This window comes from Zonotrichia leucophrys, chromosome 12, assembly GCF_028769735.1.
Source record: "Zonotrichia leucophrys gambelii isolate GWCS_2022_RI chromosome 12, RI_Zleu_2.0, whole genome shotgun sequence".
NCBI classification, from domain to species: Eukaryota; Metazoa; Chordata; class Aves; order Passeriformes; family Passerellidae; genus Zonotrichia; species Zonotrichia leucophrys.
Genome location: NC_088182.1, coordinates 9,051,541 through 9,068,903, shown reverse-complemented (window position 1 = coordinate 9,068,903; position 17,363 = coordinate 9,051,541). Strand labels below are relative to the sequence as shown.

The 17,363-nt window shown below is 47.7% G+C and overlaps 1 protein-coding gene across 3 annotated transcripts in view; it reads left to right on the top strand.

The window, feature by feature from the left end:
• Positions 1-119: 119 nt before the first annotated feature.
• MTMR14 (myotubularin related protein 14) overlaps positions 120-17,363 on the top strand; it is a 30,331-nt gene continuing 13,087 nt past the window's right edge. For 2 of the 3 annotated variants that reach the window (XM_064724168.1, XM_064724170.1), the window contains exons 1-15: positions 125-284; positions 360-505; positions 4,384-4,492; positions 5,516-5,591; positions 6,311-6,371; positions 6,887-7,009; positions 7,535-7,608; positions 10,354-10,424; positions 11,009-11,083; positions 13,390-13,456; positions 14,425-14,510; positions 14,736-14,812; positions 15,050-15,086; positions 16,554-16,624; positions 17,249-17,298. In XM_064724168.1, the coding sequence (XP_064580238.1) occupies positions 156-284; positions 360-505; positions 4,384-4,492; positions 5,516-5,591; positions 6,311-6,371; positions 6,887-7,009; positions 7,535-7,608; positions 10,354-10,424; positions 11,009-11,083; positions 13,390-13,456; positions 14,425-14,510; positions 14,736-14,812; positions 15,050-15,086; positions 16,554-16,624; positions 17,249-17,298 (1,252 nt within the window). In that variant the 5' untranslated portion in view covers positions 125-155. Of the gene's footprint in view, positions 285-359; positions 506-4,383; positions 4,493-5,515; positions 5,592-6,310; positions 6,372-6,886; positions 7,010-7,534; positions 7,609-10,353; positions 10,425-11,008; positions 11,084-13,389; positions 13,457-14,424; positions 14,511-14,735; positions 14,813-15,049; positions 15,087-16,553; positions 16,625-17,248; positions 17,299-17,363 lie in introns of all 3 variants that reach the window. The other variant, XM_064724169.1, reaches the window with a different exon arrangement.

Sequence of the window (17,363 nt, the reverse complement as noted above, 5' to 3'; positions counted from 1 at the left end):
AGCAGAGCCCGGTACCCCCGGAGCGGGGCTCGGTACCCCGGGGCGGAGCGCGGCGCGGCCCGATGACGCCGGGAGCGGGCGGAAGGGGCGCGTCGCGGGCGGGCGGAAGCGGCGGGCGGGACGATGGGCCCGAGGCGGCGGTGAGCGGCGCGGGCATGGCGGCGGCGGCGGCCCGCGGCTGCCCCCCGGCGGGCTCCGGGGACCGCTCCCTGGCCGAGCTGCTGCTGGAGTTCTCCCGGGCACAGTACCGCGCCAAGGACGGCGGAGGTGTCGCCGCTGCCAAGGTAAGGGCAGCGGGGCTCGGGGGGCGCGGGGAGCGGGGAGCGGCGCGGCGGGCATTGAGCGGTGACTCTGCGCAGGTGGAGCGGATCGAGCGGCGGTGCCTGGAGCTCTTCGGCCGCGATTATCGCTACAGCGTGATCCCCAACGTGCACGGCGAGGTCTGCGCCCACTATCCGCGGCACATCGTCCTCCTGGAGCGCGACGCCGGCGCCAGCCGTGACCCGTAAGGCCCCCGGTTCCCGTGTCCCGTCCCGGGCAGTGGCGCCCGGCGGAGTTGTTGTCCCGGGGAGCTGCCGCGCCCGGCGCTCCGAGGCTCCCGCCGGCCGGGGAAGCCCTGCGGGCTGCGCTGCGCTAATTATAGCCCGTGGTGTCACCGCTCCCGGGACTCCCCTCGCTGCCTGCCGGGGCTCCCGTGGGGCTCCTCCCAGGGCTCTTGGGCCGCCCTGGGGAAAGCTGCCAAGCTGAACCTGTAACTTGGGGGCTGTGAAGGAAACGGGGGTGCTCCAGGGCAGCACCAGCTCCCGTGCATGTGGCCCTGGAGCAAACCTGAGCACAACCTTGGCTCCTGGTGATTGTTGTGTTGCAGCTTGCCCGAAGGCTCAGGGTTGTGAGCGAGCCTGTGTGATGCTCTCCCCGCCTTGATGAAGTACCTGTGGTCTTGCAGCAAGGCCTTTGATGTGGGAAATTTTAGTCTGCAAATCATCTCAGGGCAGGGGGTCTGACAGGGGCTAGGCAGACAAGACAGCCTAGACAGATATTTCTGTCATTCCAGAGCAGGTTCCAGGTTATTTTGTCTCTCCCCACCATGGTGAAGGGGTCAGTGGGCACTGAGGTTTAGTGAGCTAATCGGAAACACTCGTTCAGTTTGGTGCACATCTGAGCCAACACATCTCTGGACTTTGACCCACAAACTCAGGATCACGTTGGTCTCGCTTCTGGCTGAGTATGAGCTCCTGCTTCCAGCTCCAACCACAGCCTCTCATTTTTACCTTTTCTTCAGCAAAACATAATGCAGTTTTGCAGTCTGGACTGTGTGTCCATCACAAGAGTGATGCGTTCAAAGGAGGGTCAGCAAGTCCTTCTCACATGTCCAGCTGCTTTGCCTGAGGAAGGAAAACCATCAGCTGCCGTGCTGACACGTAGGCTGGGTGATGTAGGAGGGGGTCTTTGGAAACCAGCCACAACTGACTGCCAGGTGGGAGAGCTTCTGCCTAACAGTTGGATGAGACTAGAAAAGATTAAACCCCTTGCTGCAAAAAACAGGAAACTGAAGTTTGAAGCTGTTAAGTGTAACTAGGGGAAGCTTTAGGGAAGAGAAACTGAATGCTTCTGCTTTTCCTGCTCTTGCAAGAGGAAAGGATGCTTAATTTTTCTGACAAGTATTCAAAACAAGAGTACCTACACTTGATACCCCGTTTTCTTCTGTGACCTTTGCAAGCCAGCAGTGACAATTAAATGTATTTATACTGATTCTTGGCAAGTTTTGATTTACTGTCTGAGAGTTACAGAAACAGACTACACTTCCTGATTTCAGCATGATGATTTCTGTAAAAGCTGCCAAGTCATTTTTAGACAAATTCAGGTTTTAGTTTAATCATTTTACTTCTATGGAATAATTATGAAATAGAGACCATTGCACTTCTTGTGTTATGGAAGGAAAGAACCTCTTCCAGTGAGCAGAGCACTCCATCCAGGACTGAGTCTCTTTGGCTGCCTCTTGTGGAACCACAGAATGGTTTGAGTTGGAAGGGATCTTAAAGATCATCCACTTCCAACCCCTACTGCCATGGGCGGGGATAACTTCCACTAGATCAGGTTGCTGAGGGCCCCATCCAACCTGGTCTTGAATGCTCCTGGTTTTATCTTTGTAGTGTTTTTAATCAGCTGGTAAGATCTACTTGAAGCGTCACAACTCCGAGAATACCGAGGTGCTTTGGAAGCAGTTTTCACATGTACAAACTCTTTGCTGTACCATCATTTCTGTCAGTACAGCTGCTTCTGGAGCCATGTGAGGAAACAGCAAAAAATTGATATTTTTTAACCCAAATCTGTTCATTCTGTAGCTGGGCAGCTAGGGGAAGAAAGGACTTTGCTTGATCAAAGTTTGCTAACAGTACTCTGAAATCCAGGCAGGTGCAGGAGGAATTCTGTGTGTTTTGAACCTTTTGCTTTAGATTTTACTCCTATTTATGCTGCTACTCCTATTAATCCTGTAAAAGCATTACACCTGTTCTTCAGAGCAGCTTCCCCCTTGCTACAGGAGTCTTGATACAACTGTGTTTGTTTTTCCTCTATGTTTGCTTTTGTAAAGGAAACACAAAGGGAATTGGAGCAGAGTGCAGGATATATCTCTTAATTGCATGCATTCATTTTAAAACAGCCCCACAACCAAATCTGTGCCTCAGAATCTTTTGAGTTTCAAAATAGTTTGGTGCTGGGAATTATACGTGAAGTCATCTCTTCTCACTCTTGCTCACATTTTCCTGCCTTTCCAATTAGCACCCTCATGTTCACATTGTTTAAAGAAGATTAGCTTAGGTTTTTGTTCTTTAAATTCTGGTATGTGTCAAAGGTCTTTGGAGCTGAACAGCAAAATAATTGTATATGCAGGAAAACATGAAAAAACTTAAACCACCACTATGAATTCTGAGAACCAAATCCTTCTATTAAAAAAAAAAAAAGTACTTGGAAGTCTTGCGTTCTGTTTCCCTGCTTCTACTGGCACCACCTAGTATAATATTTTCCATAAACAGATTGATTTCCATTTTAATAATAGGTTATTTTTTTAAATCCTTCCCAGAATGGCAGCTGCTGGTACATTGCTCCATACTCTCAGTGATTCTGAAGTTTAGCAACTTTCATTAACTCCATTGTAAAGGTATTAATTTGTTCTTAGGCCAGTGTTGTCCTTTGTGTTTGAGTTCTCCTCCTCCATTGTACTCTCCTTCACCCTGATGCACATGTTGCTGTGCATCTGCTCATCTTCATCTGCCCTTTCCATCTGACCCTGGTGGTTTCCCTTGCAGCACAGACTCTCCTACTCATCTTCCTGTGCCTCTTCAGGCAGGGGTGGGTCACCAGAATCAGATGCTTTATCTCAGCTGAGAGCCTGTGCTCTGCACAGCAGTGCTGGTACTTCTGCATCTCTCTAGGGAATTTCCCATTATCTTATTTTTCCCCTTTTTCAGATTTACCATGTGGATAATGTATTAACATCCAGAGATCAGGCAGTTCATCTGCCTCAAGGCTAACTGGAAATTCTTGTTAACCATCTCCAGGTGCATAGCCATGCAGTTTTGTATGTCCAGACTTAACCTGGTTTCTAATATATCACTCTGGATTCTTCTCCAATTCCAGCTCTAGTCCTCTTTGCATTGACAGTTCCTCCTTGAGGTCTGTGTAGTTCAGAAGTGAGTGTGGATTCCTGTCAATTGTAGGATGATACTTAGACAAACTGGAGCAATTTTAACATGTTTTCAAAATGTCTCCCAATATGAAACACAATTCTATTTTAACTTCAGCAAGAAAACCAAACAAAGTGTATCTCTGCAGATGCAGCTGACATTAATCTAAGTATCCTGCTCAACCCACTAACTGATTTAGTTGCTTAATTACCTGGCAACACAAATGCTTGAGGATCACAGAGTGTTCAAGATTTGATTTTCTATTATATTTCTTTTTTTCTTGCAAAACTATCCCTCTGATAGTGAATTCACTGTGTTGGTAGTGCTGAGCTGGTTTTGAATGGAAAGGTGATAGCAGGGAAAACAGAACATGTATTTTTGTAGGCACTGAGTGTCCTTCCCTAGTAATCCACATGTTAGTCTGTGGCAGACCCTACTGGTGGTGCTCATGTTTGCCAGTTCCTGATGGTGCCATCATGTACTGTGCATTGGTCTTTCAAAATAAAACAAAGGAGCCAGAAAAGTGTCCAAATGTGTTGTACAGCAGCAGAAGCAATTCTCAAAGTGTTTTCATGCTTACCAACTTCAGAGCTGACTTCTAGGGGAAGGGATGGGATTGCAGCCCAGGGTTTCTGTGGTGGCTTTGCTGAAAGGTGTGTGAGAAGATGCTCTGTACTGACCTGTCTCTGCCCCCTAGGTGTGAGAGCCCTGTGCAGGTGGGCAAACTGCAGGACCTCATCAACCGGAGTAAGATGGCCAGGTGTAGAGGACGCTTCGTCTGCCCAGTCATTCTGTACAAGGGGAAGGTAAAGTTTCATGGGTTACCTGTCCTTGCTGAGAAAATGACCTTTCTCTCTGCCATTTGAACTGTGCAGCCATGCCTTCAGTCACTTGTCACTTTTCCAAATGGTGTAAAAATCTGTGCTTAGGTACAAGCAGGCAGCCTGTAGTAGCAGGTAGCAGTTGCTGTCTAGGCTGCATAAGTTGGCATTTCAGGCTCTTCTCCCGCACCAAATCATGAGCCTTGCACCAAAGGGCTAACTTTTTCTTTTCTCCTGTGTACATCCCTTCTGAAATCCTTATGATATTTGGCATTTCAGAGGGGAAAGATAATTATTGTCCCTGTTTGTCCCTTACTCTTCCCAGCAGCTCGCTTTGAGTAACTTTCCTCTCTCCAGAGAAGTTTCCTTTGTCTGTTCCCTTGGGAAGCAAGATTGCATAAACGGTCTTATGAATGTGTGGGCTTGTCTGCAAGGGGATCTGTAAGAAAGTGAAATTAGATTCATTTTTATGTGAATTACTTAAACTGTGTTGAAGCCATGTAGGAATAGTCTAATTTAGAATTTAAGTAGCTTAATTCAGTTTTCTCAGTTGAATTTAGAAACACTGCATGAATAGCAAAATCATACCTGTGACAATTTTAATCTGGCTTGACTGAAGCCATTGTGGGCTGCATCTGCTGACCTTTTTTGCAGGAGTGAACTGCCCAGAGTCATCTTGGAACCATCCATAATCTCATCCAGAGGAATGTGGAAATAAGGCTCAAGCAGGGTATTAACAGAGCATGTGTTGCTAACTTGGCAGGAACTGACTGTATTAATGCATTGGAGAACTGGAGATGAAAATATAATTTAAAAACTAGCTGCAGATAAAGGCACTTGGGAGTTTGCTGTGTTTGGAGAACTCAATCCTGGACCAGGGTTGAAGGGCAGACAGCTGAGAGGTGATAGCTGTAGATACCAACCCTTCTATGTAACCTGACAGCAAATAGGCATGATAAGGGAAGGACTCCTGGAGCCTGTGTGATTAATAAAAAAATCTTCCTCCAGCATATTTGCAGATCAGCAACACTGGCTGGCTGGGGAGAGCTCTATGGGCGCACTGGCTACAACTACATCTTCTCTGGTGAGTGAGGAGCCATTTGTCACTGTCTGCATGGTGAGGCTGGTCAGTGCTGGGACAGAGCTACACATGAGGCCAAGCTCTTCCCAAAACCAGTGGGAGCTCTAGCATGGGCTGCTTGTACCAGGCTTAGCATAACAGAGCAAAGAATAAAACCTCATGTCCGTTTCCAAGCACTGTATACAAGACAGTGCCACAGCTCGAAAGAGCCTCAGTGAGGAAAGAGCTTGAGGTTGAAGAGTGAGTTACAGGAAATATATAGGCAAATAAAGGCATCCCAAAGGATTCAGGGTAGCAATTCCCAAACACTGGGGATGGGAATAATGGAGGAAAGAGGATTAGAACTTGCTGTTGCTTGACTAATCATTGGGAATCAGTGCTGCTAATGGTGAGATATACTGGACTCCAGGGAAAGCTCTTCGGGGAGTAGTGGGTGTCTATGGTGTGGAAGCTGAAGCTTGGCTTAAAAAAGCACTGCATACCATTTTTGAGGTGTCCTCTGGCTGTCAGTCATGGGTTTGACCTGCCCAGGTACTTTGCAATGACAAGGAGTGGGGGCTACATTAGAAAACAACATTTTCAGGAAGAGGAATTATGGGGAACCACACTTAGGTGTGAAGAGAAGGCATTAAGCCATGACCTTTTTGTTTGTACACACATCTTGTTGGATTGGGGATCAAGTTGGTTCACAAAACCTTCACTTGTTAATGCCTTTGTTGCAGGAGGTTCTGATGATGCTTGGGCAGATGCAGAAGACATTTCTGAAGAAGACTCTGCATTTAGGTTTGTATGAATGTTTGGGGTGAGGAAAAGGGAGTTTGCTGACTGGCTCAGCCATTCATTTCTGCTCTTTCCTAGTTTGAGTTTTGGGCAGAGGCTTGAGACCCATCAGCAGGCTCAGGGTCTTACTTTCCTTGCTTTTGGAAAAGAGTCTTGAGTATTAATGGCTGGCTGAAGCTTGCTAATTTATTTTCAGAGGAAGAGCCAGACACAGGAATATGTAGAGCCATTAGAAATGCATTTGAAGGGCGTGGCTGTGTTTACTGCACCTAAAAGTACATCTGCAGGCTGTAGAAATTGTGTTGTATCTTATGTGTTTGTTGCAGAACAGAGTGAGATGTGGGAAGGGACCCTGAGCACAAAGCTTGCAGTGTCAGTTTGCAGAGTCTGACTTGGCTCATGCTCTGCTGCTTATGGCTGGAAGTGTTCAGGGAAGAACTGTGGCTTATCTGGGAAGAATCAGACTCACCTTGGTCAGTCTTCCATGCTCACCTTGCTTGCCTTATTCTGTCTTGCAGAAATGCAGACTCCCAGCTGTTTGACAAGGTCAGAGGGCACGACATCAAGCTGCTTCGATACCTGTCTGTCCGATACATCTGTGACCTGATGGTGGAAAACAAGAAGGTGAAATTTGGCTTGAAGTGAGTCTGGGTTCTTTTGCTTTTGTGCAGGCTTTGGTTTGCAGCTAGTGTAGCCCTTACCTGTGAATTTACTGTCAGGTGTGGACTCAGCATCCTGGGAGCAGTCCTTGGAAGAATTCTGCAGCAGAATACAATTGATGCTGTAAAGAAAACCCCAAGGTTTTAGGGCACAGAAAACTGTATCAATGGGCAACATAGCTGCTTTCATCTGTCTTCTGCAGTCTGAGTGGCTTTTTCCCTGTAGATCTTGTAGTAATGAGACAGTCACCCCTTCAGAAGGGAGACAGCAACGGAGCCCTCTGTGCATAGGAACAGAGGGAGCTGTTTCTCCCACTTATCTTAGAGAAAAGCCTTAGTGATTTTGGGCTGTACCTATTTATGTGGATGTGTTGAGTAAGTTCTGCCCCTGCTCGCAGCTGAGTCAAGTCACAGCCCAGGGAGGTGCAACAGGTAGATTTTTGGGTGCTGGTGTCTGTGCAAAAAACACTCTGTAAATATCTGCTGTTCTCCTTTTGTCCTGTGCAGTGTGACCTCTTCTGAGAAGGTGGACAAAGCTCAACGTTATGCTGATTTCACACTTCTCTCCATCCCCTATCCAGGTACAGGAATGATGTCCAGAGGGATTCACAAGGGACAGGTGACAGTCTGTTTCTGGGCACTGGGAAATAACTCTGGGTGTGTATATGTAAATGACCATGACTTGCTGAATGTTTCCTATGTTCCTTCTCGAGAAAAACTCCTTTAAGCTGAGAACAGTGCAATGAACTGGATGCTCTGGCAGTGAGTCAGCATTAGGCACTCTTTGAGGTGGCAAAATAATTTCCCAGCAGTCCTTATTAATTCAAGCACGGAGGAAAAGTCCCAGAGGTGGAGCTGGTTAAGATGGCCTTTGACATCTCTGCAACTCTAAACTACTGCTTGATGCAAAATACATTTCTTGTTCTTTGTTATGTAAAGACCCAATTCTTAAGGGTAATTTCTAGTCTGGTGTTCCAGAGCTCCACTGTAAGAAATCCTCAGTGCTTGCAGAAGAGTTCACCTGAGCCTGCAGTGTTCAACAGAGGCAGCCCTTTGCAGCCTGTCTCCTTGGCTATATCCATCCCTGTGCCTAGCAACCACTGCTGGGTCACTCACTCTTACTGATGAACTGAATATTCTGCTGCCTGCTGATGTCAGGCTTGGCGACAGGATCAGATGGGAGGCTGCTGTGCTGAGGTCTGTCTGCAGACTCTTCTTTCTCCCTAATGCACAAAGAAAGGGAGAGGAGAAAAAAACAAAACCAGCAAAACTCTGGTGGATGATCCAGACTCAGACTTCCATGATTGCTAGTTATTGCTCTTAAACATTTTTTGAAGGTATATTTCCTTTTATACAGAAATTAGTGACAATTCATAGAAGCTGCATGAAGATTTTTATCGAGTTTGCCATGCAGGTTGCCAAGTATACAGAAATAAGAGTATTACTGCTTTCTGTAGTAGGTAGCACGGATACATGTTGCTGCTGCACACATCACCAGACTTGGAACATGACAAAGACTGTGTACACAGGTCTTATGTAGGGCTGTAAGGAATGAAGAAGTGACTCTATAGAGTTAAGCTGCAGAGTTGTTTCTGTATGGGGATCTGCATATGCTAAGCAATATTATTCAGTGATGGTCCTTCCTCTTCTGCCCTCTGGGACAGCTGCTTTCTTTTAGTAGCTCTTCACTGCCACGCTAGAGATAAACCTTATAAAACTGCAAATACTCCCTGCAGATGTTGCCTGATTTCAGCAGAGCTGGTCCATGGGGGAATGTTGTCATTCTGTTAAATCTAAGGCATACACATCTAAGGATCAGCAACCCCTCTAGTGACTGGCCAAATGCTGTGATACATTCTTATTGATGTTTCCAGGGTTGCACTGAAAGAATTTCTGTTTTGTAATTTGTTTCTGAAGTTATTCTGAGATGCTTTTGCCTTAGGTGAGCAAGGCAGTGTCCAAACAGAGTCATAGAATTGTTGTGGTTGGAAAAGACCTTTAAGATAATTGAGTCCAGTTGTTAACTCAGTGCTGCCCAGTCCCCACTAAGCCATGTCCCTGAGTGCCACATCTACCTGTCTTTTAAATACCTCCAGGGCTGGTGACTCCACTCCTTGCAGAGGGTGCACTTGATCCCCTCATCCAGGTCATCAGTTAATATATTAAACAGGCCCCAAAACTGAACCCTGGGGAACACCACAAAACCTGGGGATCAGATAGCAACTGGATTTAACTCTGTTCACCACCACTCTTTGGGCTCAGCCATCCAGACAGATTTTACCAAGTGAAAACTGTCTGGAGTGAAAGACTTGAGTTAAAATGGGGTGTCTGTAGAAGCTTTTGGTATTTGTGGATGCCAACACTTATGCCATAATCCCCCATTCTTTGCACAAAGTCATTGTTTAATTGGAGTTAAATCTCAACTGACAGACTGTGTCCTGACTGCCTATTTGAGGATTAGTCCTATCCTTGCACAGATTCTTCCCTTAATTTTTTTTCCATTGAATTTACTTGTGACTTGCAGGGTGGGAATCTCTCTCCATATCTGTGCCTGCCACAGGGGTGTCTGGGTGCTGTGGGCTCCGTGGCACTGCTGAGGTGTGCACAGCACGCTGGCAGAGGTGTTTTCTGTCGCCTGCAGGCAGCTGCAGTGCTAATGGTGCTGCTCAGCTGTGACTAAGTGACTGCGGCTTGCAGCAGAGACTTCAAATGGTTGTTTGAGAAGAGCTGAGCCAAAGGACACACTTCAGGAGGGGAGGGCTTGGGGGACAGCTTGGAAGTGGTTATGTACCTCCTTCCTTCAGATAGGGTAAATCCCATGTTGGAAAGAGAAGACTTAAGTGTGAGAGAAATCAAGCCCCCTCTGACAGAGCCCTTTCTTGTTCCCTGCAGCAGATGCCCTGTGAAAATTGGCTTTCCCCGGGGCTCTGCCAGCACCTTCTTTTGGTGACTCCTTCTCACTCAGCATGTCAAGCTGATGCCTTAGATCTCTGCAAAAGTCCAAGGCCCTGCAAAACAAAGCACCTTGCTGAAACCTTTTGTTCAGGAAAAAATTAAATCAGTCCCTCAAGCTCCCCATTTGCTGTAGTTGGAGTTTGCCCTTTGCTGTGTGAGTGTCTGTACTGCTGAGTGCCCTGGGCTGTTGTTGCTGGAGGCTGTGCTGCACAGTGTACTGAGGATTACTGCTCTTCTCTTCCCACAGGCAGCAGTTTTGATTGGTTTGGATTTCTGGAGCCTGGGGCTGCCAGCACTCCTAGTCCCACGGGCACTTCACTAGTTAGATACCAGTTAGCTGAATCGTTGTTCATTCTCTCTTTTTCTTGCAGGCTGTGAATTTTTTAAGGACTACAAAGACCGGGATTATACAGCTGAAGGTCTCATATTTAACTGGAAACAGGTACATGGATGTTACAAAATGGAGAGCTGTGTGTTTTACTGGGTTTAAGTCTTGCCTCCCAGTTCCTCAGTGATGCTCTGTATGTCATGTGCCTATTTCTAATCACAAGGAGATATAAGAGATACAGAATGTACTAAATTACTGATTGTAAAATTAATATGTAAGATAAATTAATCATTATCCTGAAGTCTAGGATGCTTGACCTCTCAGGGAAGGTATGGGTTGCTCCCAGTTTTGAATTCTGACCTTACTGATAGTCTTGGTTCTCAGTTCTTTCTTCATATTTTGTCTCCTGCTCAGGGGATGGTTGAGTGGGGCAGTCTTATAGAAATGCAGAGACTAATATGCCCAGCTTTCACTCTTGGGAGCACATAAAAGCTCCTCTGTCCTCTGGTCCATTAGTCGTTCCAAGAGTCTGAGTTTATTCTTACCTCTTCAGGACTTTGCATCCAAAGATGCTTTGCTGAGTTGTTTTCTTCTCATGCACCATTTGGCATTTGTTGTCTTGGTTTTTTTTTTTTCTGGAACTCAGTCCCTTTGAGTCGTGACTTTTCTCTGACCAACTGTGTCTGGGTTTTTTACAGGACTATGTAGATGCTCCATTAAATATCCCAGTCTCTCTGACCCAGTCTCTGAATATTGATTGGAGCGAGTACCAGGTGAGCAAAGTGGATGTCGCTGTGGGAGGTCAGGGATGCATTCAGGAAGGATCAGGAGAGGTTTGAAATCTGACTTGCTCCTATTGCTGTAATCTGGCTCACTTCATAGCATCCCAGTGGGGGCAAGGCTGCTTGACAGAACAGCAGTGGAAATCCTGTACCCAAAAGCTCTGTGGCTTGCTGTGCCCCAAGGCAGCTGACTGTAAAGTCAAACCTTTTTTTGTAGCTTTCAAAAATTTGCAATCCATTAGGGAGATAGGTTGTTAACAAAGGTAAGGCACAAGACAGGAAACAAAGCAGTATTACCTGTTCTCAGTCTCAGCTCAACATGGGCCTGCCCTGGGCAGACTGCCTTGGCTGTGGGAAGTCTTGAGAGAGACTCCTCTGTGGGCAGAGCCAAGGGCACCTTCTTCATGGGCATGCAAGGTGCCTTCCTATGGGAGAGGAGCAGATAATCATAAGTGGCCATGGCAGGTCTCCACTCTGTACTATGGACAGCGTGGCAAACAGTAATTGAACTCTTCTGTTTGCTCAAGCTTCAAAGTCTACCTTTGTTCACAACAGGGAGTATCACCTTATACTACTGATTAGTATGCTCAATTTCACACATCAGTGGATCTACCAGGTTTTGTGGGGATTGACTGTGCTGGAGCATGTCACGTTATTGTGCCCTGTGGCTGGAAGCACCAGAGAACCAGCAGAGCTCCCTGTGCTGGGCCACTGTTTGTTGTCAGTGATGTAAATACTGTTTAAGTGCCAGCATAAGCAGAATCACAGAAAAGCTGAAGCAGAACTAATAGAAGTAGAGCTTGTATATGGCTAGAAACTTGTTCACTAGAATACTGAGCAGCCCATATTTTAAAAAGGATATTAAAAATTGAAGAGGGTGTAATAAATAGATGCAGAAATTATTTGAGGCCTGGAGAACATGCTTCACTCAAAACTGAAGTTCTCAGTCTGTTTAGCTAATCACTAAGGTGATTAATGTGTAAGTACATTTTTAGGGAGAAAATAGTAATTCTAAAGCACTCTTCAATCTGGGGAAGAGGAGCTGCACAGGAAGCAATATCTGCATCTAAAATCAAGCCTTCAGATAAGGACAAGCAGTCTTGCACATTACTTTTGAGGATAATCTGCTGGAACATGCTGCCAAAGGAGTAATGAGCTGTCACCCCTATTTGAGATGCTTCTCTGGGCAAAGATGTTGCCATGTGCAAGCCTCAGGCTTTACGTGGGGCAACTGAAGAAAACTTTTTGGTTCATGATACAGAGAGATCAGACTGGATAATTGGATGATGCCTTCTAAAATAAGCAGAAGATGGATTGAATTGGGCAGATAAAAGATTTTGTAATTATGTGTTTTTCTGCTGCAGGCTGACTGTGTTCCCCATTTCCCTAATGTTTTGTGGCTCTGCAGGCTCCATGGCTGAGCAATATGCTCTGTGTCTGACTCTGGTCTTCAGTGTGGTTACACACAGATGTGCACACATGCAGGCACACAGCAAGGGTTCTGTTGCTTGTGGTCTCATGTCACTTGCACCACTAACACTTCTGCCATGAAATGTGTCCCACTCTGCTTTTTCCTTGCCAGTGCTATCTTATTTCCCTTGAGCTAGTCCTGATTCTGATCAAACCACTGAATTTCCCTGCATCTGCTCGTGACATGATGGTCAAGTGACGAGCTTGGGCTTGTTCTGATGTTCTTCACCTGCATGTCCTGTAGTACTGCAGGTCTCTTGAGTTCAGAGCCCTTCTGTAGTTCTGCTGCTACTTGGGGGTTACTGAAGAAGCCCAGTGCCTGTCTGGAGGGTGGGTGAGGGTCAGCAGCCAGCTGGGGACATTTTCAAGGACCACAGAGTTTTGAGCAAAGTGCTTGGGTTGTGGGAACAGCCCTCTGGCCTTGGCCTGCTCATCCCATTGTGCTGCTGGTGTTGCACACGTGGCTGGAATGTGGTTCAGCCACTTGGAAAAGTGCACGTGTGCAGAACTGGGCCAGTGCTCTGCAGGTGTTTGCTGCCTCTCTGAGCAGGGGCTGCTTGCAGCTTTGGGGCTGCAGGCAGAGCAGCTCCTCTGCCAGCCAGGAAGACAGGAGAGATGCCCTTTTATTGTTTTGTTTGTCTACCTGTTATCTTGTCCCAGAGTGCCTTTTGCAGAGAATGGGGAGATTGATACAAAGGGAAAGTCTGTCACTTTGAGGAATGGCCATGTGGTTATTTCTGCTTTGCTGCTGTTCTGGATAGAGCAGCTCTGAACCGCAGAGCAGCCTTTGGCTGTGACCCTCACCATCACCATTCCTCTTCCTGCAGAGCTGGGACCTCGTACAGCAGACACAGAACTACCTGAAGCTGCTGATCTCCATTATCAATAGTGATGGTAAGGCAAACTCCTTGCTCCCAGCAGTGTAAGTGGAGCAGCCACTGTCCCTGAAGAACAGCTGATGGTATCAGTGCCACTGTGGATCAACCCCCAGTACAGAAGTCACTTCTAATTCAAAACAGGGTGATGGTCCTGCCATCTCAGAACTCCATCTCCCCTCTTAGAGAGGGACTTGCTGATTCCTTGAAAACCTTTTCCTCCTGAATATGAAGGGATATCTGAAAACTTAGCCTATTGTTTTAGTACTTTAAACCTGAAGAGAAGGAACCTTGTGTCTTTGCTTTTTGACTCTTGTTTTGCTGGTTACCTGTGTTTTGTCTCACCAACACAGGATCTCATTTGGTGCCTGTTTAAGAGCCCCTTCCACCCCCTTTCACCATGGACACTCCACCTCTTTGAGGAGTGTCTCTTGCCCTGTATGGCATCCCATTCCCTCTGGGCACTGTGACCTAGCACTGATGGATGGAGCCATGGCTGGCTCTGACAGCATGGCCAGCTATAGTCTCCTGCAGTAGCTGTGTTGGGACACACTGCAGGTTTTCTGTGGGGTGTAGGCTTTGTGCCTTGTGTGTGCCTCTGCTCATTGTGCAGTAAGAAAGTAGTGAGACTGAAAAAAATGTTCAGTTGGAGTTGTTTTCTCACCAGTGTAGGAATAGATTGTGATAGTGGGTTACAGCTGGGGAGGTGTATGTTCAGGGTAGTAAAGTGATGTTCATACCTAATGACTCTGTGTCCTGAGCAGCTGTCAGGGCCAGGACAGCACATCAGCTGGTGCTGCTGACAGCCCAGGACACTCTCAGCAATTGGCTGGCTGCTGGATTTAAGACACAATGTTCTGGCTGAGCTCTGCTCTTGAGCCTGGTCTGTGGGTACAGAGAGTAGCTTGTCTCTACAGATTTGCCATAAAGAAATCATTCCTTTCGTTGCAACATCCTTTTTTTCCCTTCTTCCTGCCCCTGGAGCAGATGACAGCGGGCTCCTGGTGCACTGTATATCCGGCTGGGACCGAACGCCTCTCTTCATCTCCTTACTGCGCCTCTCCTTGTGGGCTGTGAGTACCTGGCTGCCTCCTCTGTTTCTGGGCCTGATTGCTTGGAGGGTGAGTGACTGTCACCAGGCAGTGGTGGTGGAGCTGTTAATGTTCCTTCAGACGTGCTGTCACAGGCAGGTAGAGGAAGATGGGCACCCTGGATCACCATGACAATTTTCAGCAGATCATGAATTCCCAAGTTCTGGTCCCCAGGGCTGCTGCCTGAAGGCTTTGTTTGCTTTGCAGGATGGGCTGATCCACTCGTCCCTGGATCCGTCTGAGATTCTCTACCTGACAGTGGCCTATGACTGGTTTCTCTTTGGGTAGGCATGATAAGTTTTACTCACGTGTGCATCCCTGTGCAGTGGGGGAGAAACCTTGAGGGGTCATTTTATGTTTGTTCACAGCCAAAAGTTGATGTTTGAGCAAGTCTCAATGAGCTGGGACAAGAAGGGCTGATGCCTTTTTTTCTACCTGAGCTCAGGCATCTGGCTGTTCTTGACAGCTTGTGCTCTTGTGTGATTCTGGCATGTGACTGAGCTTCCCTTGCTCTCTTTCAGGCACATGTTAGTCGATCGACTCAGTAAAGGAGAAGAGGTGAGTGTTGGTCTGGGGCAGTGGCTGAGCACTGCTTTGTGTTCTCAGGATAGGTTTTTATGGTAGCAGCATTCACTGCCTGCTCCTGGTAGTATCAGTGGTGTGGCTGGGCTCTAAAAAGATTGTTCAGGTGCTGGAAATACAAGGTAAGAGCCTTGCCCTGTCACTTTGTGATGCATAAGTTGTGGGGTTACTTCTCTCTCAGGCTGCAGTTTTGTTGGGGGGTATCACTCCTGCCAGTTTCTCTCCTGTGCCATTAGTGTTCAGGCCCCACATCAAAGGGTGCTAGGACTTGCTGTTCAGCTCAGCAGTGAGAAGAATGCTTAAGGTGTGTGACTCCTTGAAAATAAAGCTGGATAGTCTTGTGTGCTTGTCCTGAGAGCCAGCCCTCCTGCCTGGGTGCTGCAGCTGCATGTGGCTTGCATGTCATCACAGGCTCGTGGAGCAGCTTGTGCTGGTTCTGGTGTGTGGGTTTGGTGGGATGTGTCTGTGGGTGCACATGTGGGCCTGGAGGACACTAAAAATTAGTGGAAGGAATTCTCTTCAAAATCTTTTGCTGTTGAACAACAAGAAAAGATTGCTCTGACTATAGTTGCAGTATAGTGCGCTATCATTTCTGAGTAGAAAAGAAATGGGGTGTTTGTCTAACCCTGTTGCTATTCCCTTGCTTCTTGAACTCTCACCTTACTAAGGAATCTTCTGCCTTCAAACAGCAGAGACACAACTTTGGCCTATTTTCCATCTTTCAGGGCTACAGAATCCCCTGAAAGAGTCAGTATCATTCCTCCTATTCATTCCTTTCCTGGAGTTCTGCTGGCTCAAGCCTGAGAGCTCTGCTCTGGTGCCTGCTTGGTCATGTGTGAAGTCAATATCTGCAGCAGGAGAGGGGGTGCCTGGCTGCCTCTGGCACTGCCTGCTCCCCACTTCTCCCAGGAGAAGGGCACAGCTCTGCAGGGGTGGGTGAGGTGGCAGAGGCACAGTGGGGTGAGGGATGCAGAGCAGGCTGGGGTGTGGCAGGGCACGAGCTTGGGGCCACAAATGCTGTGGTACCTCGTGCTTCCAGAGGTGGTACTGGTCTGCTGCTGAGGTGGAGCATGTGGCTCTAACCGTGCAAGTCCTGCTGGGTTTGCTGCTCTCCTGGGTGTATAAGCAGCTGCTGCCGTCTCTGTCCATTCTGCACTGATGGCATAAGTACCTGCTGTGGGCTTGCAGCATGTGTGCAAGGCACTGATAAGGAGACTTCTTGTTCCCTTTCCTTTCTGGGCCTCCCCGTGGCAGGGAGCAGAGGGGCAGGTTACATGGAAGAGAAGGCCCAGGATGGGATGGTGGCAGCCCGTGGCACACTGGAGGCTGGTAGCTGCAGATTTTTTGCTATCTCCTTCCTGCCAGCACCTCCTCATCAAGATAAGAGGCTGCATGGAGCCTCGGGTTCATTCCTGAACCGCTTTTCTCTTTCCCTTTGCTCAGATTTTCTTTTTCTGCTTCAATTTTCTGAAGCACATCACCTCTGAGGAGTTCTCTGCTCTGAAGTCACAGAGGTAAGGAGCCTGTGCTTGCTGCTGCATGGGCTACAGAGCCAGGGAGCTTGTTAGTGCTGCTTCTTTGGGGAGATGGAAGCCCTGGTGTCCTGGCCCAGTTTTCTTTAATTTATTCTGCACTCTGAAGGCTGCAAAACGGGGCCGAGGCTTTTGAGATGCCACGTTGTGCTCTGAAAAACTGTCCATGCTGAAATGTGCTCTCTGCCTAATGACTGTCCATGGCTGCTTTAGCACAGGTGAGCCCAGAGGTGTGTGCTCTGGCTCAAGCAGGCTGCACAGCAAGCTCCATCAGGCACTGGTGGGCACAGAGGGGTGGCTGGTTTGTAACAGACTGCCCAGCATCAAACCTTCTTATTTCAGGAGGGACAGAAAGAAGCAAAGCCCACCCTGGATGCTCTGAATAAGCACATCATGTGCAGTGTTGCCTGTTGCCACCTTCTCACAGCATAGGGAGTTTGGGTTGGGACTGTTAGGAGTCAGACAATGCACACTGGCCCATCCTCTCCCCTCTGCCCCTGCATAGCTAATTCCCCACTACTCTGATCTGCTGTGTGTGACAGAGACCTGGCTGTGGCCAGCCTGCCCTGGAGTGTGCCTGAGGTAACTTTGTCTTTCCATCCCCAGAAGGAAGAGTTTGCCACCTGGCTTCACCCTGGAAGAGATCTGCATGCTCAGTGAGTGTCAAGCATCAGTGCCCCTGGGTGCAGCTGATGGTTCATTGTTTGTGGGCTTGGGTTTT